Raw genomic sequence first — 24,986 nt, forward strand, 5'->3', positions numbered from 1 at the left:
TGCATTTGTACAGTCTAGTTACACATTTCAGTCCAAGTAGCATGTTATGAAAAAGACACACAAATTAATGTGATAAACATCACCTGTGGCTGCTAACCTGAATATGTAACGTTTGATTTATTGTACTACTGCATGATAACTAGACCTTGAAAACTACATATAAATGCACCCCTTTGGCTTTTTATTTGGACAAAGCAATGACTCACTTTTTGAGTTCCTCCTCCAGCTCCTTGTTTTTCTCCTCTAGTTTGGTTTTGGCCAGCAAAACCGCATCCAGCTCCCCCTGAAGAACCTCCTTCTCACAGGAGAGCTCATCCACACGAGCGATCAGATCATTCTTCACCACGTTCAATGCATTTCTGTGCACACAAACAATATGGCATCAACAACAAAGCCACATAAAACAGGAAATAAACTGTAAAAAGCAAAAAAACTTGACTCACTTCGTCTCAAGCAATTGAACATTTTCCTGAATAAGATTCTCCACCTCACGACTCATGCCTGCAAAATACAACACAAAATGATTACAGTAAAACCAGCGCAAACTGATGACAACTGCAATGATCTGATGATAAAAACACTGTTCACAAATCCAAAACGTTTGAGATGAGTTTTATGTGCCCTGTGTTTTTAGGTTGGACAGGCCATATGAAGGGTCTTACCGGAAAGACTCGGATGTGAAAGCGCATGCACTGCATGTGTTCGACAGAGAGACAGACACATGGAGAGTGAAACAGGAATGGACAGCTGTGAGGTGAGAGTTAACAGGTCACAGAAAAACCAAGAGAGATGCTGGAAAGAGTGGAGAGTCCACTGACAGATCAGCACGACTATTCTACCACATTTAGATTAGATATATAACTAGGCCCACACTGAATCCATGCCAAGATTATTTAATATTACTGCTGACTTGGGTAATTTAAGTAATTTTGGGGGTATAAAATGATTTTTGAGCTACGAAAATTAGCTCAACGAAATTTTAGGGATGCTCAAAATGTGTAAGTTACAATGCCTTTATGACTAAATTGAAAGATTAAATCTTTCAAACATGTAATGCACATTATTTATTTGCAAAAAGTATTTGAAAACTGTTCTTGACTCATCAGATGATCAATATTTTCTGATAAAAAGTGTTTTACCTTTTAAAAGTGCCTTGCCTTTTAAAATACATATAATATATATGCCACCATTCAAAAGTCTGGGGTTTGTATGATTTTTTTTTAAATAAATTAATACTTTGATTCAGAAAGGACATATTAAATTGATCAAAAGCAACATTAAATATATTTATAATGTTACAAAATATTTCTATTTCAAATAAATAATGCTGTTTTTTGTTTGTTTGTTTTTTAACCTTTTTATTCATCAAAGAATCCTGAAAAAAAAAAAAAAGTAAGTACTGTACTGTACCACGGTCTCCAAAAAATATTAAGCAGCACAGCTGTTTTCAACACTGATAATGATAGGAAATGTTTCTTGATCATCAAATCAGCATATTAGAATGATTTCTGAAGGATCATGTGACACTGACGCCTGGAGTAATGATGCTGAAAATTCAGCTTTGACATCACAGAAATAAATTACATTTTAAAATATATTCATATAGAAAACAGTTATTATAAATTGTAATAGTATTACAAAACACTACTATATATATAGCCCTGTTTCACAAACTTTATCATATGTAAATCCACAGAAGATTTCTATAATAATTACTTCAGAAAATGTGAAAACGTCAGCAGATTCTGTGTGGCCTTGAGAATAACACTAGCACTGCAATGTGTGCTACATATAGTTGAAAATAAGGACATTAGGTAAAAATGTTCATATGTTGCTGCTCTAGTCCAAACCCATATGGCTGGCACCATGATTTAGTTAAAGGGGAAAGTATGAAGACATATTAATGGAAGATTTAGATGCTAAGAATGATGCTAAGTGAAAAAGAGGAAAAGATGCCGACTCTATGACATAAAGAAGCAAGGATGTCATACACACCGGAGTACTCCACTGCGGTTAGAGGGAAGAACAGGACAACAGGGCATGGAGAGAGAAATCTGGGTCAGTTCAACATGCAGAGCAGAGCATCATGGGACTGTGCCACTATATCACAGAGCTCATCTCATTATGATGGAAATTACACACATTTAATGTTTCGAAAAATCAAGCTCAGGTAAAAATGTCATGTTTGTGTAATACGCTTTTCTCTTCAATATCTGAAAATGAACAGCAATAAACGCACCCAACAGATCTGCTCCTTCATCCACGTCTCCAATCAAACCTGTGCCTGCTGACGACACTTCTTCAAAGAGAGAGTCCGTGTTGCGGTCAAACGCCATGTTCTCAATCCCTCGGGTCGGGGTACTTCAACACATCAGCAACAAGCATGTTATATCATTCAAATATATGCCAGCATTGGATTTCTTCTGAGAGGGTAACACTGCAGTTACTCAGTTCAGTTTAGAGAATCCTATTAAACTGGTGTCATCTCCATTGTTGGGAAAGTTAACTTTTAATGCGTTACAATATTGCGTTACTCGCTTAAATAGTAACTGATTACATTACTTAGTTACTTTATGGAAAGTAATTGTTACATTACTTTTCAGTTTCATTATCTCACCTGGCTGAGGCTTGCTCTCTTCCAGGCTTTGCAGGAGTTTTTACTGAGAATTCTTTGTGTTTAAAGCAGTAATGCATTTAACAACATAGCCTATATAACATACACCTTCGTTTTCTTTTAAAAACACATTTAGAATATTATTCTATTCTGAGCACTTACAATGTTTCCTGACCCCTAGAGCTAAGTATGCCATACAAAAGATCTCTTAACTTTACATTATTACCTACTGTACAATTCTCTTTTTATTGAAAGTTGAAAGTAATGTGTTTTGTTACTTTCATACATTTTCTCTGTTCTTGCGCACACAAGTGAGTGTGCATGTGTAAGTGACTATGTTATGGAGAAGAGAGAGAATTTTAATTCAGTACTGCTTTAAAATGAAAAGTAATGTGCATTACTTTTTTAAAAAAGTAACTCAAATATTAAATTTATAAAGTAATGCATTACTTTACTCTGATTTCATTATGCACATTACTTGTAATGAGTTACTCCAACACTGGTTATCTCTAACAAAACCTAAAACCTTGTACACTGCCTAACTAAACAGCATTTCTGGGCATCATAGACACATTCAAATGTTTCAGACACAGTGTTTGATTTTTTGGTTACCTTGCACCTTTATATCCGAGGTCCATGTCCAGCTCTGGGGTGGACTCAATAATGGCCTGAACATCTGACTTCTCCTCATTATCAGCCAGACCTGAATAATCAGAATGGACAATTACATATTTGTCTGTCTTGTTCTGGGGACTCAATGCATTTAACAAGTGATCTGCAATATGTACTCATGCTTGTATCATATTACTCATAGTAAACTCTTGTCAAGAGTGAGTGAAATTGTTCTTTTGATAACAAGGTCTGAAAAGCACATTAGGTAGTGTAAATTCTGACTGAGGAACAGTTTTGTATTTTCCTGTAAAACAATACATGGTTGCTAGAGTTTATTCCTGAATTGCATCTTATATTAGTATATATTCATGTAGCTCAATCAGTAGAGAATGAATTCGCAAAAACAATTGTACTTTGAATGCAATGTAGTTGCTTTAAAGTGTCTGCCAAGTTCATAACTGTACATGTAAATGACAAATTTCTGTTCAAAAGTTTGGGGTAAGTAAGCTTCCATTCAGCATGGACGCATTAAATTGATCAAAAGTGACAGTAACGACATTTATAACGTCACAAAAAAAATCTGTTTCAAATAAATGCTGTTCTTTTCAACCTTCTTTTCATCAAAGAATCTGAAAGATATATATATTTATCATGGATTCCACAAAAATATGAAGCAGCACAACTCTTTTCAACATTGATAATAATCATAAATGTTTCTTGAGCATCAAATTATCATTTTAGAATGATTTCTGTAGGATCATGTGACACTGAAGACTGGAGTAATGATGCTGAAAATTCAGCTTTGAAAAATCACAGAAATAAATTACATTTTAAAACTTGTAATAATATTTCACAATATGACTGTTTTACTGTATTTTTGATCAAATAAATGCAGCCTTGGTGAGCAAAAGAACATTAAAAAATGTTTTTTTAAAAACACTTACCAACCCCGAACTTTTGAATGGTAGTGTAAAACAATAAATGAAGCACCATTTGCATAACATTCTGCAATTTTAGAGTTATTTAAACTTCCGTTGATGCTTTCCATCCACAGTAAAAGAGTGTCTAACCCGCAGAGACGCTCCTGGTCCCGGGAACAGCCTGAACCTCTGTGTTCTTCCAGAATCCATCTCCATCCTCTCGATGAGAGTCCAGGGCCAGGTCAGAGGCCGTAGTGGACATGGGAGTGACAGACTTTGAGCCACCCTGGCTGAGGTCAGACAGCTCATCCTGAAATCATTCAATGCACAATGATCATTACGTGAAGGTCAGAGGTCACAGCTCAGGGACAGAGAAGAGCATGAAAAACATGAAAGCTTAGAGGGTTAGGGATATTGACTTATCCTTGCACATTAAACAACCTGAGGTGAGACCAACACACACACACACACACACACACACAGGACAGACACAATGAAAAATATAATGAATAATATTCATAACTGCTGGCACTGTAGACGTCATCAAACTTATTTGAAAAGAGGATTATGAAATTGGTGTCAAATAATAACTAGATAAATCAGTGTCAGTTCAGGATAAAGGTATGAAAATAGAATAAGACTGTAAAAACAAGAGAAACACTAGACAGCTCATTGATGCTACTGTAAGAAAGCTCACAAGATACACAAATAACAACAAAACAAAACAACACAGAACAGTGATTAGAACACCAAAAACTTTTTTTGAGATTGACTGATACAGATTATTTTTTAACTGTCTGATATCCAGAAACGAATTCAAATATTGTTTACTTTATGCTTTTAGACACAATAATAAAAAATAATTATTAAAAAAATGTATTTAAAATTATGCATAATAATAATGTTATGTTATTATACACATGCAAAGTTGTTTTGTAACATTGATGGTTAATTGTTAGGAAATACATTTAAAAATTGTATAAGCTATAAGTTTATATGCAGAACCAATTTTACTTTTTGACAATAATAAAAAAAAATATTAATACAGAAACAATTATAAAAAATGGTTTTAATAATAACAGAACAATGCAAAAGTGTATGCATAATAATATTATAATAATACTGTTGTCTTTATAATCATGCAAAGTTGTTTTGTAACTTTGATGTTTAATAAAAATGTATATACAAGTTTATAATTTTATCCAAACAATTCATGAAATAAGTGATTTATCTGTGAATACCTTACCAATGTTAAAGAACTGGAAAAAAAAAAAAAAAAGTTTTTAAAAATCACCTAAACCAATTATCGGTCAATCTCGACAAAAACACATTGCAACACAGAGAGATTTAGCATTTACACACAACACACCCCAAACAACAAAGCAAACCATTAACAAATGAATAATGAAATAAGTTAAAAGTATTGCTGTGAATACAACAACTGAAATCAATGCAGTCATTTATAGAACAGAAAAAAGAAAAGCTACATTAAAGCCAAGTGTTGGGGGTAGCATGTTAAAGTCAGCAAGAAATCAAAATTGACCCCCCCATCTACTTTGATAGTGCATATTACTAGTCTCGTGGTGAACAAATCATCCGAGCAATTTAATCCCAAAACTTTTTTTTTTTTTGTCTTTGTAATTTTTGATCAAAATCTGAAAAAGTACTTCCCCTCTGGAATGGCCTTCCTTCTCTGATGATATCAGTTTGATATCAGCCTGGGTAGAACATCCCCTCCAACTGTCAGTCTGAATGGAACGCCCATTTTCTAGATCCAATCAATTCCCCCAGGGAAAAACAAGCCACGCCCTCTATTTTTCTCATTCAATAGAATGAATAAAATAAATGTAACCTACTAAAATTGAAAAATTTTATTGCTAACTTTTTTTGTTTTACATACCCACACACTTTAGCCAAAATAATACAAAACTAACTTTACTTTCCACTACTCAAAATAATCTAACAGAGTTACTTTTATCAGGAGTAAAGAAATAAATGTAACATTTCTTTTAAAAGTAACATTCCCAAACAACACAGGTTAAAACGAAATAATAGCTACAATGTGTGTTAAAACTAAAGACAAGCAACACTATCAGCTACCATTTTGATTAAAAAAAATGTGAATGAATAATGAAATCTAAGACAGCGTGAAACTGAAATGGCATGCGGTGAAAGCGAAATTAACAGCATGCGTTAGCTGTATGCAACTACACTGCCCAGCGAAAAAAAAAAAGTCACTGTTTGGATTTTAATAGGTAAGTACTTAAGAGTCTATGGATGGATCATTATTACAGTGATTATTATGTTTCTAGCATGTTTTATGTTTGGTTCTTTTAGCCCTAACAGATGGAGTGTGGTCATCATGGCCATATTCCAGGAAGACAATGTCAAGATTCATCAGGCTCAAATTGTGAAAGAATGGTTGTGAGGGAGCATGAAGGATCATTTTCACACATGAATTGAGTCCAGACCTTAAATTCTTTGAAAGTCATTGGGATGTGCTGGAGGAGACTTTACAGAGTGCTCACCTCTTGCATGGTCAATACAAGATCTTGACCAAAAAATGATGCACCTCCTGATAGAAATAAATGTTGTGATGTTATTTCCATCAAGAGGTGCATAAATTTTTTTTAAAAGATCTTGTATTGACAATGCAAGAGGTGAGCACTCTGTAATGTCTCCTTCAGCACATCCCAATGACTTTCAATATTGAATTTAAGGTCTGGACCAAGCGTGCCACACGAGTCCTGAAAAGTGAAGCCAAAGTGTCTCGATCGCCCCCAGGCGGCTGGATGCAGTATAGGTCATAAACCCCGCCCTCTCCATGAAATGTAATGAACGCGAGACAAACTAAACAGTCAAATGTCAAATATTTTTTCTTCCAAAGATGGTTTCTGTCATTTTAGGCAGTTTTTAAATCACACTGATGTTAGTTCAAGTGTTCGTTCTTTAAATAAGTTTGTTTTTAGTTAGTTATTTGATGCTATAAAAACACAGGTTTTCACGTCATGATTGACAGCTGAGATTACAGCTTCTCTGAGAGATGTCGTCACTGAAGCACCAACAGACTTTTTTCTGGCTCTTCGGGAGGAGATTAGCGCTTTAACTTTAATTGCTACATTTCCAGAATGGTTTATTTCACACCAAAATAATGTTATTCTGCAGTATTAACCGATTTTGCGGGAGTTTGGGCAGGACCTTGATATCGCTGCTCCACTTCGTGCTCACTACTGCGCAGACTCGAGACTCAAGATGTCAGCACTATTGACACACTAGCCGGCTTCAGTTACTACAATGGAAGAGAGTGAAGGTGCGTCGTCCATCTTTTTTTTTTTTTTTTTTTTTACAGTCTATGGTTTGGACTCAGAGGTGTTAATTCATGTGTGAAAATGATTCTTCATGCTCCCTCAAAACCATTCTTTCACAATTTGAGCCTGGTGAATCTTGACATTGTCATCCTGTGCTGGAATATGACCATGATGTGTCTTCCTATATGGTTGTTTAAGAAATGAAAAGCTACACACTACATCTTTTAGGGTTAAAAGAACCGTTGCCAAACATAAAACATGCTAGAAACATAATCTATTAATGGATTACAGTGATGATTCTTAAGTATTTGCCTTAAAATCCAAACAGTGACTTTTTTTTTGTCCAGGCAGTGTATATCCTAGATTACTGGTAACTAAAGGTCATTTTGACATGCTCTTTTTAATTAGCATTTATTATGAATCTGAACGTTCAACATCTTTGTAGTTGCATGCAGCTAAAACACCAGACATGGTTCTGTGAATAAACTTTCTGACTAATATATAGAGGACAACAGTGATTTGCACTACACACTGTCCGCCGGCACGGAGCCTTGCTACCTTGCAGTCGTTTGCCAGCGAATCCCAAGCCTCCAGAACATCCTTACCCTCCCTGTTCTTTGGAGCGTCCTCTGCTTCCAACTGCTTGGACAAGAAAATTGGGACGTGGCATCTTATATTTGTTTGCAACACTGGCACAACACAAAACACAACAGTGCTCACATGTGTTTGTGTTTGTGCTGTGATCTAGCATTGGTGGGTGGGAAAACACAACTCTAACATAACATTATTGTGCATGGGAACATTTAAAGCAGCGATACATTCAAGAGAGCTTCAAATTCTTAATGTTGCCATGTTTCATGGAGGTGAACGTGGATGTTGAAGCATCAGTTCACATAAAGAAAAATGGCTGTAACATTATGAGTGAATGTTCTGTATGATTGAACATATTTGTCCAATTCAAACCTTTTTTTTTTTTATATGCAGTTATTCTGAAAATATTTCACATTTCATATTAGACTGAAATATAATTATCTAAACATCCTTAAAACAAGCTTACAACAGCCTATCCTAAAAAAAAAAAAAAAAATAGGTCAAAGGAATATTGTTAATACAGGGACTCTGAGGTTGTTTAACTAATGCAGTTAAATCCCTTAAATCTTGTTTAAACCTGTAGTAAATTTGTTAAAATGGGTCACTGTCGATGTTACAAGATGCTTGAAAATGCGTCATGACTGCCTAATGTTTCCGTGGCAACATCCGTCGACGAACCACCACTCATATTTTCTTCCCTATCCACCAGCAAACATTTATCATTACACAAACAGCTCTTGTTTCAGAGGATATCCACACAAAACAAAGCTAAACATGTACGTATCTATGATCCTCTCTTCCCAGAGTCATTTCAAAACTTTTGTCTATTAAATGAATTATTATCTAGTAAACAATTCTAAATGCTTTTCATGTGCTAGTGTAAATTCCCTCGACATTTGTCTTAGTGTCTCAGTAGAAAATGATGTGGGCCGTTATTGTACCTTGAGGCTGGCGTTAGAGCGCTGATGACTGAGATTGTTGAACCTCCAGCCCTCCGTCCCAGGAGTCTCGGCTCTGCCCTGGACGTCAGGTGTCAGAGAAGTGCTCCCGCCAGACATGGGAAAGACTCCCAGAGACAAGGGCCGCTCTTTCCTTTAAAAAACAAAAAAGAGGGTTAAAAATCATGACATAAGCTAAACTGCATGATATATTAAAATAAATGCGGAGTGCAATTAGCCATTGTTCTAAATTTATTTCAATCTATATAAGCAATCTGCTTCTGAATCGGTTTGCCAGTTCTCAGTCAACTACATGACATTTCTGTCTAGCACAGATAGGATTATGTCCGTCTTACCGAACTCGGCCCAGCGTTCCCGTGTCAGAGGTCTCTCCTCCTGTCTGCTGCAGCCTGATCCGTTCCACATGTTCCATGTAGTTGTGGATCATCTGTGGAACAAACGGACAAAAAGAAGGTGGATTAATTTAAGAGCTGCAGTAAGAGACTCTACAGCTAAATGTAGTTGTAAATTCTCTTCTAAGGGTGCGTTCACACTTGTCATGTTTGGTTCGATTAAAACGAACCCTGGTGCAATTGCTCGGTTAGTGCGGTTCATTTGAACATATGTGAACGCTGCCATCCGAACCCTGGTGCGCACCGAGACCGCTGAAAAGATGGGTCTCGGTCCGCTTCCAAACGAACTCTGGTGCGGTTCGAATGATATATGAACGCAACATGGACCAAAGACATGTAAACGAACCAAAAACAGGAAGACGAGACCCTAAAAAGGACAGAATCCTCACGCATGTCGGTTTTTCTCGTCATAGTCGCGAGTTTGCCCATCGCAGGCATCAGACGCGCGTCTCCATGCAGCAGATTGTTTGTGTGACGGATGGATTCCCGCCGCTGTTTTGACTAAGTTACTTTACACATTTTATAAGCTCTTCACGAGTTCCCAGCTGGCCAAAAGACCATCACATGCAGGCTACACACACAACGAGCACATTTACCTCAGCACACAGCATTGTTTTGGATGTTCGGTAAATTCTGTCTCAAAATAGGCAATACGTCATAAAATCCGACCAATCACGTTGTGAATGTATCCCTATGCCTTTAGGTTCGGTATCTTTTGGTTCGGTGATAAAATTGCCAATCTGAACACTAATCGGACCAGGACTAAATGTTTTTTTTTCTTCTTTGGTCCGGACCAAATTAACCAAACGAACCGAACTACAAGTGTGAACACACCCTAAATGATTAATCCAGTTTTGTTTGGGTTGTAAGATTAGTCTCTTCTGCTCACCAAGACTGCATTTATTTGATCGAAAATACACCAAAACAGGAATGTGAAATATTATTACAATTTAAAAGAATTGTTTTGTATTGTAAATCAAAGCTGTGTGATCAAAGCTGAATTTTCAGCATCATTTCTCCAGTTTTCAGTGTCACATGATCCTTCAGAAATCATTCTGATATTTCTGAACATTTCTTATCATTATCCGTGTTGAAAACAGTTGCTTAATATTTTTATGGAAACAATGATACATTTTTTCAGGAGCCTTTAATGAATAGAAAGTTCAAAGAAACAGCATTTATTTGAAACAGAAATCTTTTGTAATATTATAATTGTACATTTTTATCAATTTATTCCATCCTTGCCGAATAAGGCCACGTACACACTGTAAAGTTTCACGAGAAACAACCGCATTTAAATACAGGCTTGAGCTAAGTAAATTATCATTATGAAACGGCTATGATTGACAGCATGGTAACCATAGCAATGTTCTGCCGTCTCGCGTGTTTGGTCTTCGCTATTCTTACCAAAGAAATCTTATAGCGATAAAAGACTCATCATGCTCAGCGATTTCAACTAAAGCACAGTTGACGGAGGTGTTGTGTTTTAGGCATGCTTAAAGGCTGCGTCACAGAGCGTGCTCTTTCAGTGTTGCCATGTCCACTTATTATAAGCATTTTTGAGCTTGTTGTTTAAGCTTGAGTTTAAGCTATTGAGTTTACAGAGTTATTAAAGTGAGCTGGTGTGGGTCGCGATATTTTGGTCTTATTTTCAGAATAAAGCTTTTGGATTTATTTTGGTTTATTGTGGGCTTGTTCTTGTTCACTGTTTTTCTATCAAGATCTGGCAACACGATTGAGTCAAAGCTAGTAACGCTTTCCCTGTTTTTTTCCACACAGAAGGGAGAAACATTTCTGATGCACGTTAATATGTCATTACAGGGTTAGTTCGCCCAAAAATGAAATTTCATTACGTACTCACCCTCATGTCGTTCCAACTAGTTGCTCAGTTAGACTGCGTACACATTTTAGTATTAAATGCGTAGTATTTTTGTAAATGTGGTTGCCACTACCTGCATTTTTCAGGAGTTAATTCGGTTGTTATTCCCTTAAGTTACTGAACTGTGTGTGAACAGAACAGAATAGAATTAAGCACTAAAAGGTGAATTGACAACCGAATTTAGCTTTTCTTTAAAAAAAAAAAAAAAAAAGCTTACTAACCCCCAACTTTTGAACAGTAGTGTATTTTAATTTAAATTGACTGTATTAAAGCCACTTTAAAATCAAAATGGACAGTTCTTGTTTTTTTAATGAAATATTGCAGTATTTATTATAAATGATTCATCCGTGCACATCATTACTTTTTATAACTCACAATAGGGAAGAAAAGACCATTGCAACTTATGTTTCATGCAGACTTTAAAGGTGCAGTGTGTAAAATTTGGGAGGATCTGTTGACAGAAATGCAATATAATATAAATAACTATGTTTTGAGTGGTGTATAAACACCTTACATAATGAACCGTTATGTTTTTATTACCTTAGAATAGTCCCCCCTCCATGTCAAGTCATCATTATGCGCCAGCATGTTTCTACAGCAGCCCTAAATGGACAAACTGCTCTACAGAGCGCGTTTCGTCACTATGTTGTTATTCTTCTAAATTGTTTGTGTTTTTAGAGGCAGCTTGCATCGTCACTACATTGAATACGCACAAAGAAGTTGTAGTAGTAGTAGTAGTTGTCTGTTTTTTTTAGACTGACTACTCTCTGCCATCTCAAATGACGACATCTGTCTTGTGTCGGCCAGACGGCCACCGTAGCTTCTCTATGCACTGCGGTGAGCGCCACTGGATGCCACTAAAATTTACACACTGCACCTTTAAAACATGGTTGTCACTCTTAAAGTGTGCATGGCCTATGCCATTTACTTAGTGTTGAATTTGCTCTCTCCCTTACCTCTGTGTGACGCAGGTGAAGGGAATTATACTCTCGCTTGAGTTCAGCCTCTCGCTCCTCTAATCGACTTACTGAGAAATAAAGAGTAAGAAAGATTAAATTAAGCATGATAGTTCAGCAGTACAAGAGTGCTTTGCAAATATTTTAGAGTTGTAGTTCAGTTCATAAGTACTCACAAGTGTCTTTTTTTTTTTTTACAAATCAACTGCTTTTAAAAAACTTTGAAAGAGAATATTTAGGCGTGTTATCTCATTGCATGCAACGAGGAGCCTAGAAGTAAATGAGGACAGAGAAACGAGGCTAATTATTCCAGTCATCATCATAACACAGGTTAGAACATCCCATATGACCAAAGACGACCCGGCGTAAAACTGTAAAACCATGTGAGTGAGCTTGCCACTTTAAACTGGCCTGAAACCAGATTTTAAGCTAGGCTGAGTGGGCAAAGCTTATGCTTTCAGTGAGGCCTATAAAAACATTTGCAGTTCTGTAGAGAGGATATTCACAGAGGACATTAAACAGGCTTGATTTAAGAGGTGACACAAAGACATAACCCATTTTTAGCTGTCAGGTTTAAATCTAAGCCTGCAGCAGAACTGCCCAATGCATCCAACCATCAAACCGGCTATAGTAATTCATTGTCTACTACATACTTAATTTCAGCACAGTGATTTCAAGTAGAACTGATATCCAGTTCAAATCTCAGACAAGTGTTTGCTGGCAATTCACTATTAATTAATGTCAGAATTAATTAATTAGTGCCAGATTAAAACAGCAGACAGCCATAATTAGCATGTATGGGTGCTTGCCTAATATCATTATCACCCACAGGCATCTTTTGGAGCACAGGGCGATCTGAACGCGCACACTCGGTCTGAACTGACCCCTTTTTTACCACATGTTTTTGAACAACAGAACATGGGTAATGCTATTCAGGGCCACAGGAAACACTGCATTTAATCAGACTGAAGCGATTAATCACATTAATTCAAAACCAAACTAAACTCTCTTACACAAAGCCAGACTACTAGGGGTGTAAATATTTGCTGTGACAATAATTCAAATTCAAATTTGTTTCTTTTCACATTAATGACTCACAGCCCATGAGGAATCAAACAGCTATATGTTGAAGTCAAAGAAAATGTCGGCTCTTTCCTGTGCAAATGGGCAACTGTACATTATCACTGCCAGTCAATAATGGGATCAGTAGAATGGGTTGAGGAGAGATTGAATCATGGGACAGTACTCTATTATGGACCATGTGTAAAGAACACTGTAAACCAATACTTCATATAAACAGCTAAATTGCATGGATTATATCCATTTTATATTAAAGTGGTAAAAAAGGGGCTTTCACTGAAACATGGCTGCCTACACAATAGAAAGGTAAAAATATTACCTTATTGTCTTTCCTTTTGCCAAATACTGTAGGTAGGAAAACATCAACACCCATAATGCACTGGGCATGTTGCCATCCAAGGCCACTCCCACCGGACTTTTGCTGACAAGTACTTCGGTACCAAGTCAGTACTGAAATTTTAAAAATGTGACGATACCAGCATTTCCCCCTAGCATTTTCAGAAGATTCTGACTAACTTTAACACCTTTGAATGGCCATTGCGTTCACATGCTCAACAGATATGTCTGTAATTTGCCTACAATGAGCAACGCTTCAAAAACATATTGTAAATAGACATGCTCTTAGATAGGCGGCTGCTTTCAAACGCTCCTGTGTGTATCTGTGCAAGCGTTCAGTGAAGAGATTTCTCAACTAAGGTTACAATTAACTTTTGTAGGCTACTTACATTTAAATTACAAATAAGGAAGTTTTTATAATAACAATGTTATAGACGGTATGCACTGATGTCACTTTCCCGCCCAAACATGCCCCCTCAGCCGGACTTGATGACTGGATTGCATGACTGGATTTAATAGGGAAAACTGCGAAAATGTGAGTAAAACAAACTTTTACACTAAAGGCTGGACTCAATAGTGTTTCTGTTTCAACTTACCAAAGATCCAGTGGATATTGACATGCAGCCAGGAATCGTGTTTCCAGACATTATATGTGCCCGATTTTGACAAAGGGAAGTACATAAAGCAAATTTGCCTGTGAACGCTTTATATAAATACAATATAGGAAGGTCTAAATCCGGGTGAGAAATGGTTAATTCGAGTCACTTATATTAATGTTAAATATATCATCCAGTCTAATATAGTTTTTGTTAGTGTTTATTTAAAACACTCAATTATGCAGAATATAAGATGGTAAATATTTAATTGATGAGTTGTCAATTCAATATATAGCAAATTCAATATATAGGGTAAGATTTTACCCCAAAATTCAACATATTGACAAAATGATAACTGCAAATCCATGTTTTGCTGCCTGGAGTCCAGATGTTTCTGTGAACTGCAGCAATCCATTTGCTTCTTTTTTCAGTAGCTTTTGGCAGTCTGTAAAAATATACCTCAGATTTCTTGTCAAATCTATTTGTACAGTCAATCACAAAACTCTTTTTCCTGTTTTGAATGTGTTTTGTGTGTTCATGCTGAAAACCAATGCTGCCACTCTTTCTTTTTGCCACTCAGTCACACAGGCCGAAGGTGACATCAAGTGCATACCCTCTATAATAATATATTTAATGACAATTATGTTTCTACTCATTTTTAAATATAAAAATTTAAATGGTGGCTGTCATAAAAATGTGAAAGATTTATTCAAACACATTAAATATTGAAGAACCGGTCACTTTCCCAGCCCTACTAGAAGACGCATGTTCTAAAAAATTTTAGACCATGGAAGTAAGAAGTAGAGTAAACGAGAACAGAAATTAAAAGCATGTGATTCTTACTCTGATCAGCATAGTTCTTGATCTTCAGCTCCAGCTGACGGGAATGTGATCCCAGGCTTTCCAGATGGTTCTGCAAGTCCTTCTTCTCTTGCTCCTGGGAATCTTCAAATTCAATGAACTTCTGCTCACAGAAAACACAAAGAAAAAATTAAACATTGCATAATATTTATTTATTTTTTATAATAGCCAACAGGCGTTACAGGATTTAATTAATTGTTACAACATGAACAGAATAGACAGTGATTTGCTACTTGCTGCTAGTCAACTCTGGTGGCATTTTTAATTTAAAGGAAGGGGACATTTCAGTCTTGTACATTTTTTTACGATGAGTCATCAATATTTTTGGTCTATTTTTATATGCATATATCTGCTCAAGTAAACTTCAGTTAGCTAGCATATTGACTGCACACTTAACAGACTAAAAGCTACAAGTAGAAAACTTTGAGCACTTTATGATTTCTAGAGGTAGTACAATAGATCAAAAACAGAATCAAGAATAGGATAATAAGTGTAAACCCTGACACGTTATCTACAATTTTATGGATTTTTACAAGTCCTTTTTACAGGCTGAGGAACAAGATTAAAATGTCAAATCTATCAAGACTGAAGCATTAAAAGGCAGAAAAGTTTTGAAATCAGAAAAGGATTTCATTTAATGAACTATATCCAAACTTTTGTACAAATACATATGTAAACAAGTCTATGATGTGAAATGTCAATAAATGGTTGACCGATGTGACGCGATGTTGATGCGGATCTCTAGAAATCACAGACATTGATACAATGCAGATAAATTATTTAATGATAGCAAATTAACAACAACAGGATTCTTTGATGAAAATAAAGTTTAAAAGAAACGCATATATATGAAATATAAAATATAAATTTAATGCATCGTTCCTAAATGAAGTTTCTTTTTAAAAAACATACTGATCCCAAACTTTTGAACAGTAGTGTAAAGTGAAAACAGCAAAAAAAAAAAGGAGCATTATGCACTGACAAAGTTTTACAAGAAATATACGGTTTGAATCCAGCAGCAAGAGTTTTTCAGCCTGGTCACAGCAAAGGATCCCTTGACCTGGAAGTAATATCTTGACGCATTTTCCCTAATTGGAATCCCTCTCCTACAGAACACATGCTTCATGTCTGGAGTACAGGGGTCTCCTGGAGAGCCTGGTGCAGTGAGAGCATCTGATAAAGAGGAGCTGTTTCAGTGTCACTTCAGGTTCCCGTCACACTGGCACACAAAACTCACTCAGCAGCCCCCCCGAGCACAGAGATCAACAAACATATGGCTCTTGTCACATTCGACTTCTAAAATAACACTGGACAGCATAGTGCTACAACATGTGACTATTATTTTTCAGTAAGAAAATATTAAACAGTATGAAAATGTAACACATTAGGCCTGAAACCTAAACAACATGATCCTAAATATTCTTAAAACTTACTTTCGGTGAGATGAAAGGCGAGTAAGAGATCAATGTTCACCACAGTGAATATTGATCACAACCTTATGTCACTCTTCTGGAAGCGAAACCAGTCTGTCATAATAGGATGTATCCTAGATCCTGTATCAGTTCACACAGGGATTAATGCAGCTCATTTGTGTTTTGGTTGGAGAATGTGCCAGACATATTGCTCATAATCCCAGTTAACTGTCACTGTGTCAGGAACACATAAAGCCATTGAGCAGCATTAATCTGTCCAAAGTCGGGCTTACACACGTTGAGAACAGTACAATGCAGTGTAATCTTATTTCCAAAATAGATTAGAGTCACATCAAAGAGTTTACTCATGTACATCAACTACGAGAGGTTCAGAACATAATTTAACACTAACGACACATGCAAGGAGTAAAAATGTGTTTCTGTCATTAAATATACTATAATTTGATAAAATAGCCTATAAAATTACTTAAAAGAATATGATGCAAAATTGAGATTTTGAACTAGGTGTTTAAAACCAACATACAAAATCACTTCTAGAAAACACTGACTCAAAACTTTTGACTCCTAATCTATGATATTTGTCTAATAAACAAGGCAAATATACTATAATTTGATAAAATAGCCTATAAAATGACTTTATGATTTTGAACTAGGTGTTTAAATCCAACATGCAAAAATCACCTCTGACTCCTAATCTATGATATTTGTCTAATAAACAAGGCCTTGTGAATTACAAAATTTCTTGGCTCTTTGGCAAATTGCTTTTGTTCCTATTTTGTAAGTTGCTTTGGATAAAAGCATGTGCTAAATGCATAAATATAACGTAATGTGATTTAAAAACCGTACAGTTACAGCTAGTCATTGTGACAACTTACCCCTGCGTCTCCCATATGGCACTGAGGCAAGCATTTGACTCTGTAGTTTGCTGTTGTCTGTTGTTTTGTTTTTATAAATTGACTTTATGATTTTGAACTAGGGGTTTAAAAACAACATGCAAAAATCACTTCTAGAAAACACTGACTCAAAACTTTTGACTCCTAATCTATTATATTTGTCAAGGCATTGTGAATTACAAATATTCTTGGCTCTTTGGCGAATTGCTTTAGTTCTTATTTTGTAAGTTGCTTTGGATAAAAGCATGTGCTAAATACATAAATATAAACCGTACAGTTACAGCTAGTCATTGTGACAACTTGCCCCAGTCTCTCCCATATGGCACCGAGGCAAGCGTTTGACATTGTAGTTTGCATGTTAAGACAAGAAACGGGTTGTCTGTTGTTTGTTTTATGTTGTTTTCCATCTCTGGCCTTTATTTATAAGCATGCAAACAACACTGTGGTGCCATCTGTGCTTGTACATTAAGTTCTCACCATCAGCAAGAGCCAGACACCATCTGAGGACACAGTAATGAACGTTTAAAAAAAAAAAAAAACATGCATTGATAATGCTTTTTATTTATTGATTCACTTAAGGCCCAGGACTGACTCATCATCATCATCATCATCAAAGGGCAGCACTGGCTAAACAAGGCATGGTGAGATGACAAAGCCATTCATGCACGTGCATGATGCTGCAACAAAACAAAGATGCCAACCTCCCGTTTTCCTCCAGATGAAGTCAACAGATAAATCTCCTCCACTCACCTCCTCCGCGTGTTTCCTCAGCGCTTTCTCTCGTTCGTACTGTGTAATGAGCTGCTCGTTATCCTCCTTCAGGAGCTCCAGCTCCACTTCATGCTCCTGGTTCTCGGCGAACACAGTGTCGAGGTTCTCCAGCACCGCCACGACTAGCGGCATCAGCTCTTTCACCACGTCCTCGTCGTATTTGCGAATAAGTCTCTCGAATTCGCGGTAGATGGAGTTGGCCAGGCCCGAGACCCTCTCCGACATTATCGCCGATGTCCCCGGGTCGTCCTGGTACACAACTCCGTCATCCAACTCCATTTTCCTTCCTCTCGTGAGAATGTCCTAGATTTAAACCTCCGCTATATCCCAACTCAGTGTGCCCTAGCTTATAATTTGAGAACAAATGCGGATATATTTCCGTTATATTCTCCGACACACTGCCACAAGGATCCCACGTAAATCCAGAGTCCCTCCCTGGAACCGGCCGATGTATTACGTGGAATATTTTCCCGCGGTCGCCCCACAACAGCTGAGCTGTTGACCAGACAATCGCGCGGTGACGTCACGCTGCGTATCGTAACACTGAGATTCTTGAGACATGATTTAAATATTATGATTTTATTTTCGGATCCCCTGTTACTAATTAATATTACACTTTGTATTGCACTGCCTTATGCTATGCTCTGTTCGTAAATTGTTCTATTTTCATTAAAAAAAAAATTCTTGAGACATGATGGGACAAAAGCTGCCCCATTACATTATCTGCCGTTAGTTTTTGTTTTGATTTGTTTTTTTTTAATCGAAATATTTTAACTTTAGAATTAATCAGTTAATTATAATTTGACGTGATCACATTGATTGTTCTTGACAAAATTGCAGGGTCCAAATTGGGTGTTAATATTGAAGATTTTTAATAAATTAATTAATAAATGTAATTAATTATTAAATTAATAATACATTTAAAACGGTAAACTGTCGCGAACAGAAATCATGGTCGCGATAAGAGGTAACCATGGCAACAGTAGTAAGCTGGTGGAAAGACTTTTCATTACTTTTAAAGGGTTAGTTCACCCAAAAATGAAAATAATGTCATTTATTACTCACCCTCACGCCGTTCCACACCCCTAAGACCTTCGTTAATCTTAGGAACACAAATTAAGATATTTTTGTTGAAATCCGATGGCTCAATGAGGCCTGCATAGGGAGCAATTCCATTTCCTCTCTCAAGATCCATTAATGTACTAAAAACATATTTAGATCAGTTCATGTGAGAGCAGTGGTTAAATATTAATATTATAAAGCGACGAGAATATTTTTGGTGCGCCAAAAAAAAACAAAATAACGACTTATATAGTGATGGCCGATTTCAAAACACTGCTTCATGAAGCTTCGGAGCATAAATGAATCAGTGTGTCGAATCAGCTCTTCGGAGCGCCAAAGTCACATGATTTTAGCAGTTTGGCGGTTTGACACGTGATCCGAATCATGATTCGATACTCTGATTCATAACGCTCTGAAGCTTCATGAAGCAGTGTTTTGAAATCGGCCATCACTAAATAAGTCGTTATTTTGTTTTTTTGCCGCACCAAAAATATTCTTGTCGCTTTATAATATTAATATTGAACCACTGTACTCACATGAACTGATTTAAATATGTTTTTAGTGCCTTTGTGGGCCTCACAGAGCCATCAGATTTCAACAAAAATATCTTAATTTGTGTTCCGAACATTAATGAAGGTCTTACGGGTGTGAAACAACATGAGGGTGAGTAATAAATGACAGAATTTTCATTTTTGGGTGAACTAACCCTTTAAGACCTGTTCACACCCAGAACGATAACAAAAGTCACCATCGATAACTATATTAGTTCAACACAAACGTACACGTTTATCCAGGCTGCAGTTTTTGTCGTCTGTTGCTTTAAATGCTCAAGCTATTTAAAGCAGGACTGATTCTGATTGGTTCCTCTGTGTCGACTGTTATAGCTGACTCAGAGCCGTTGACTCATTACACGAAATGATCGGGTTGTGCGAGAAACCGAACAGAATTTATAAGCAGTTGGACATAGTGGTGTTTTAGAGGTAAAAAATGATAGAAATACTGTTCGGTTTCTCGCACAAACCGATCGTTTCGTGTCTTAGGACATCAATGTGTCGTCACGAGCCGCAGGGTTTAATTTGGATTTGTCTGTGCGTGTTTTTTTGACTCAATGTATTCCCATTGACACACATTATATGACTGACAGACGTCAGCGGTTGGAGTTAAAAATCATCATTTGTGTTCTACTGAAGAAACAAAGTCACCTACATCTTGGATGTGCTGGGGGTAAGCAGATAAACATCAAATTTTCATTTTTGGGTGAACTATCCCTTTAAGGTTATGAATAAGCTGGTGTTTTCCAAAACAATGACAAAATTCGCATTTAGGAGATATAAGCATTCAAAACTTACAGTCTCTCACTACCGCTAAAATGGATCATGGATTTTCATGACATCACATCGCACTTCATCTTCTCGTCAAATCTTCTGTCCAATCAAATGCTCTCAGAATCTGAAGTCCCGCCTCCTCCTACACTGAAACTGCGACTGAAATCGGTCACTTGTTCACACATTTACTAGTTTCTACATGGTGAATGGCACATAGAGCATTATATAGAGGATAGGGAATGATTCAGACAGTGTAAATATGCTTTCCTTTGACGTGAATGAAGTCCGTTTTCACATTAATGTCATGCGAACCGCCACAGCATGAGCACAGTCTGCTCCGGTCCAGAGACACGAGAGCACAGAGCGGGTCATATGTGCGTTTCGGCGCAGAACACAAAACGTATCGGACCTATTTGAATTCTGCACAGAATGCTGTATTTTAAAATGATATAGAGGAGATTAGGAGGAGAAACGGTTAGAGATTAGAAGGAAACCAAAGCTTTACAGAGCTCAGCGGCTCTGGCCGAGCTGTGATATAAACGAAACGCTATTGGCTATTTTAAAAAAGAGGCGGAGCTGTTTGATATGTCCCGCCCTGTCTCACTGTTTCAGTTGAAATTACATCAACACATTGAATAATGCTGCGCGTTCCAACACACTTCAGCGGGCCTTTAAAGTGTTTGAAAGACAAAAGCCTTCCAAAGACACAAATACATTAAATGACTCACTGAGTGATAATTCAAATAATAATTAATGTGTTAATCAGTAGCTGATAGCTATGCAATGTTGCAACGTTGAGAAAACACTTCTTAAAAGTGAAATGATTTCTGTAAGCAGTGATCAAATGCTGTGTGTGTCTCAGTTTTCAGTGATAGTCACATGACCAGTGGCTGGACTTTGTGTGTAATTCCACAAACCTGGAAGACCTTCTGAACGCATATAAGCAGAAGACTTTTATAGAAAGGAACATTTAAAAGATAACAAAGAAGTTGAATCAATGAATTATGAATAATTCACTGCCACTGTGAGAATAACATGTAATCACATAATCAATAGAAAAGTAACTGTAGACCGATTATGAGTATTTTAAAATGTAATCTAGTTACAAGTACTCAATATTTGGAATCTGATTACGTAATCCAGATTACATGTAATCAGTTACTACTGTTGACTTGTATTGGATGATATAGGCAAGGAAAAACACATTTTATGAGAAATTTGAGGCAGATATACAGAAACATATAAACATGCTGAATAATTCATTCACAATAATTCCTTGTAATTGTCCCAGTTCTCAAGAATAAGTGGTAAATGTTTGAATGTTGGTCACTAAATGGGATCAATGGATCATTGTGGCCAGTACTTTGTACTTGAATCTAATTAATTATTCATTGGTTTGTTTTTACTGCTGCATATATACATTATGTTTTAAAAAACTAAATATTTTATTTGTACATTTAACTTGAATATGTGCCCAAACTGTGGTGTGATGTTATATGCTACTCCATCTAGAACAATCCAGACAGTATTTTTCTCGTTCTTTTATAATTACTATGCATTTTATGAGTTTGATTACTGAGAGATTATATGGAACATTACTTTTAAAAATTCATCACACCACAGGACCATTCAAATCGAGCTAGCAAAAACTAAATTGCGAATAAAAATGATGAAAAACTTGATCATAAGCACCATCAACACTGATATGGTTGACTTTTTGTATTTCAAAACATTTCCATGTATTTCCTGCTTCTTTTGTCATCACTGCAGTTTATACTGTAATTACTGGAAAACAGTGGAATAAATCGACAACTAAAAATTAGACAACTGATTAAAAAAAAAAAAAAAAAAGTGCCAAGGAATAACACACAAAATCGTGTCCCTTAAAATATTTATTGGAGACATGTAAAAACTAGAAAAAAATAACTGTAAACCCTACAGGAATGACGCGAGAGGGGAAAAACATTGGGGATGTTGAACTGAAAGAAAACAAGCTGTAATCCATAAACAAAAAAATACTACGCTACAAAACTTGTATTCACTCCAATATGTGCTTTGACAGTATCCACACCACTAAATGTAATGGTCTTACCATAAATTACTGCATTTCAACAAGCTGATGTCTGCAGGAAATAAAGGAATTGCTTTAATATCGCATATCATTGATAAATGTTGACATCCTAAAAAAAATGATATGGGTCACACAAGGAGAATTGTGCTGAATGAAATATGAAACATTCTCTTATTTACAGTTGACTCGTTGTTATGGGGGCATCAGCACAAATGCTTATGTACATAAACCAAAAGACAAATAAGGCATTTTATGTGAAAAGATGAAAACTTAATTTTCAGTGGTGGCTAAATCTCTCATTTAAGCAAAGGGTGATTTTACCACATGTACTCTGTGGGGAGAAAAAAAAAAAAAAAAAGAATGGGATATAATAATTTGAATTGTTGGACACACATTTCATTTTCCCTCTTAAATCAGGAAAGAACTTATTCAACACTCTGGGAACCATTTCCAATCATGGAAAAATTTACAATGACGCATTTAACTGGAGTTAGTGTGTACAATGCACTGTTCAATATTCAATATTTCAATACACCTTGCATATAGAAAAGTTTTTTCTTCTTTTTCTTTTTAATAGCAATAAAAAAGTATTGCAAGATGCTAAAGACAGAAGAAAACGTCCTTGTTTCTGTAAGGGGATGGTTGGTGTCCAGGCGGAGAGAAATAAATCAGTGACTGAACTGGCGTTATGTGTTCTTTGTCTTGGGCATCTTGCGGTGGCATCATTGGCTTGTGCCCCTCTACAAGTCTGATGGAGACACAGCTCTCTGTTCTTTGGCACTTAGGCTGGTAGACTCAACTTCTTTCCTTTCAGCACTGTGGACCAGACAAAAGATTTCAGAAAATAAAGCACTAAAAGAAAAAAAGATTTTACAAACAAGCCAAATTCTAAAAAAAAAGAGAAGCTAAACTAGTGCTTAAACTGTAATTAATGCATGCATTAATGAATTATCTGTGTGGGGGGAAAAAGGGTTACACTTTATTTTACGGTGTCCTTGTTACACGTTACATGTAGTTACTATAATAATAACTATAAATTATGCAAAATTACATTATACTCCCATAATTGTATATTTTCGAGTGAACCAGGATATTTGATGGGAAAGCCATCTTTTTTTTAAATAACATCAGCAATAATTAAAGTAAATGGGATCAATTTTGATTTCACACTGACTTATATGTCAAGACCAAACTTAATGTCACTTCACACCCATGATCCTTACAAAGGTGTAAGTGCATACAAACTCACCTTTTGTCACGTAAAGGTAGAAGAAGTCACAATAGAGAATAGTCTGGACGACCCCAGCCACGATGGCAATCATGTCAAAGAAGCCCTCAAAGTAGAACCTCCAGATCCAGTTGAAGAGGTATAGGGCGCGATAGACCCCCAGACAGAACAGATAGTGGGTAGTGATGGTCTCGGCCTCGCCGGTCTTGCTAATCATAAACAGCTGAGGCAGGATGGCCACCGACTCAAGGTAGATGGAAAAGGTCCACAGAATCTGTCACGAAGATATTTTGAGCACAGGTGAGTTTTTTTTTTAACATTTTTAAAAGCCACAAACCTCAGAGAAATGTTATTTCAATCCTTAAAGGATTAGTCCACTTTCAAATAAAATTTTCCTGATAATTTACTCACCCCCATGTCATCCAAGATGTTCATGTCTTTCTTTCTTCAGTCGAAAAGAAATTAAGGTTTTTGATGAAAACATTCCAGGATTTTTCTCCTTATAGTGGACTTCAATGGTCTCCAAACGGTTGAAGTGCAGCTTCAAAGGGCTTTAAACGATACCAGACGAGGAATAAGGGTCTTATCTAACGAAACGATTGGTCATTTTTGAAAAAAAATACAACTGTATATGCTTTATAAACAAATTATCGCCTTGCACGTGCTTCCGCTTTCCGTATTCTTCAAAAAGAATACGCTGTACGCCTTCCCTATTCAACTTACGGAAAAAAACTGAACTGGCGCCGCATTTGTTCCATAAGTTGAATAGGGAAGGCGTACAGCGCAAGCTTTTTGAAGAATACGGAAAGCGGAAGCACGTGCAAGGCGATAATTTGTTTATAAAGCATATACAGTTGTATTTTTCGCTAGATAAGACCCTTATTCCTCGTCTGGTATCGTTTAAAGCCCTTTGAAGCTGCACTGAAACTGTCATTTTGACCTTCAACTGTTTGGAGGTCAATGAAGTCCACTATAAGGAGAATAATCCTGGAATGTTTTCATCAAAAACCTTCATTTCTTTTCAACTGAAGAAAGATAGACGTGAACATCTTGGATGACATGAGGGTGAGTAAATTATCAGGAAAATTTTATTTGAAAG

The 24,986-nt window shown here is 36.4% G+C and overlaps 2 protein-coding genes across 12 annotated transcripts in view; both read right to left on the reverse strand.

The window, feature by feature from the left end:
• The window catches only part of spag9a (sperm associated antigen 9a), a 36,803-nt gene extending 16,770 nt beyond the window's left edge, over positions 1-20,033 (reverse strand). For 3 of the 11 annotated variants that reach the window (XM_048183146.1, XM_048183143.1, XM_048183136.1), the window contains exons 1-12: positions 18,181-18,757; positions 15,087-15,207; positions 12,232-12,302; positions 9,340-9,431; positions 8,987-9,137; positions 8,013-8,093; positions 4,297-4,456; positions 3,227-3,317; positions 2,240-2,361; positions 1,996-2,007; positions 444-501; positions 207-359 (exon numbers count right to left, since the gene is read on the reverse strand). In XM_048183146.1, coding sequence (XP_048039103.1) covers positions 207-359; positions 444-501; positions 1,996-2,007; positions 2,240-2,361; positions 3,227-3,317; positions 4,297-4,456; positions 8,013-8,093; positions 8,987-9,137; positions 9,340-9,431; positions 12,232-12,302; positions 15,087-15,207; positions 18,181-18,480 — 1,412 coding nt within the window. In that variant the 5' untranslated portion in view covers positions 18,481-18,757. Of the gene's footprint in view, positions 1-206; positions 360-443; positions 502-662; positions 693-1,995; positions 2,008-2,239; positions 2,362-3,226; positions 3,318-4,296; positions 4,457-8,012; positions 8,094-8,986; positions 9,138-9,339; positions 9,432-12,231; positions 12,303-15,086; positions 15,208-18,180; positions 18,759-20,011 lie in introns of those variants that run through there. The other 8 variants (XM_048183163.1, XM_048183158.1, XM_048183187.1 and 5 more) reach the window with 6 other exon arrangements.
• Positions 20,034-22,462: 2,429 nt separating this feature from the next.
• The window catches only part of kdelr2a (KDEL endoplasmic reticulum protein retention receptor 2a), a 4,237-nt gene continuing 1,713 nt past the window's right edge, over positions 22,463-24,986 (reverse strand). The window contains exons 4-5 of the mRNA XM_048183236.1: positions 23,909-24,161; positions 22,463-23,475 (exon numbers count right to left, since the gene is read on the reverse strand). Coding sequence (XP_048039193.1) covers positions 23,441-23,475; positions 23,909-24,161 — 288 coding nt within the window. The 3' untranslated portion in view covers positions 22,463-23,440. The remainder of the gene's footprint in view (positions 23,476-23,908; positions 24,162-24,986) is intronic.

The sequence above is a fragment of the Megalobrama amblycephala genome, linkage group LG1 (assembly GCF_018812025.1).
Source record: "Megalobrama amblycephala isolate DHTTF-2021 linkage group LG1, ASM1881202v1, whole genome shotgun sequence".
NCBI lineage: Eukaryota > Metazoa > Chordata > Actinopteri > Cypriniformes > Xenocyprididae > Megalobrama > Megalobrama amblycephala.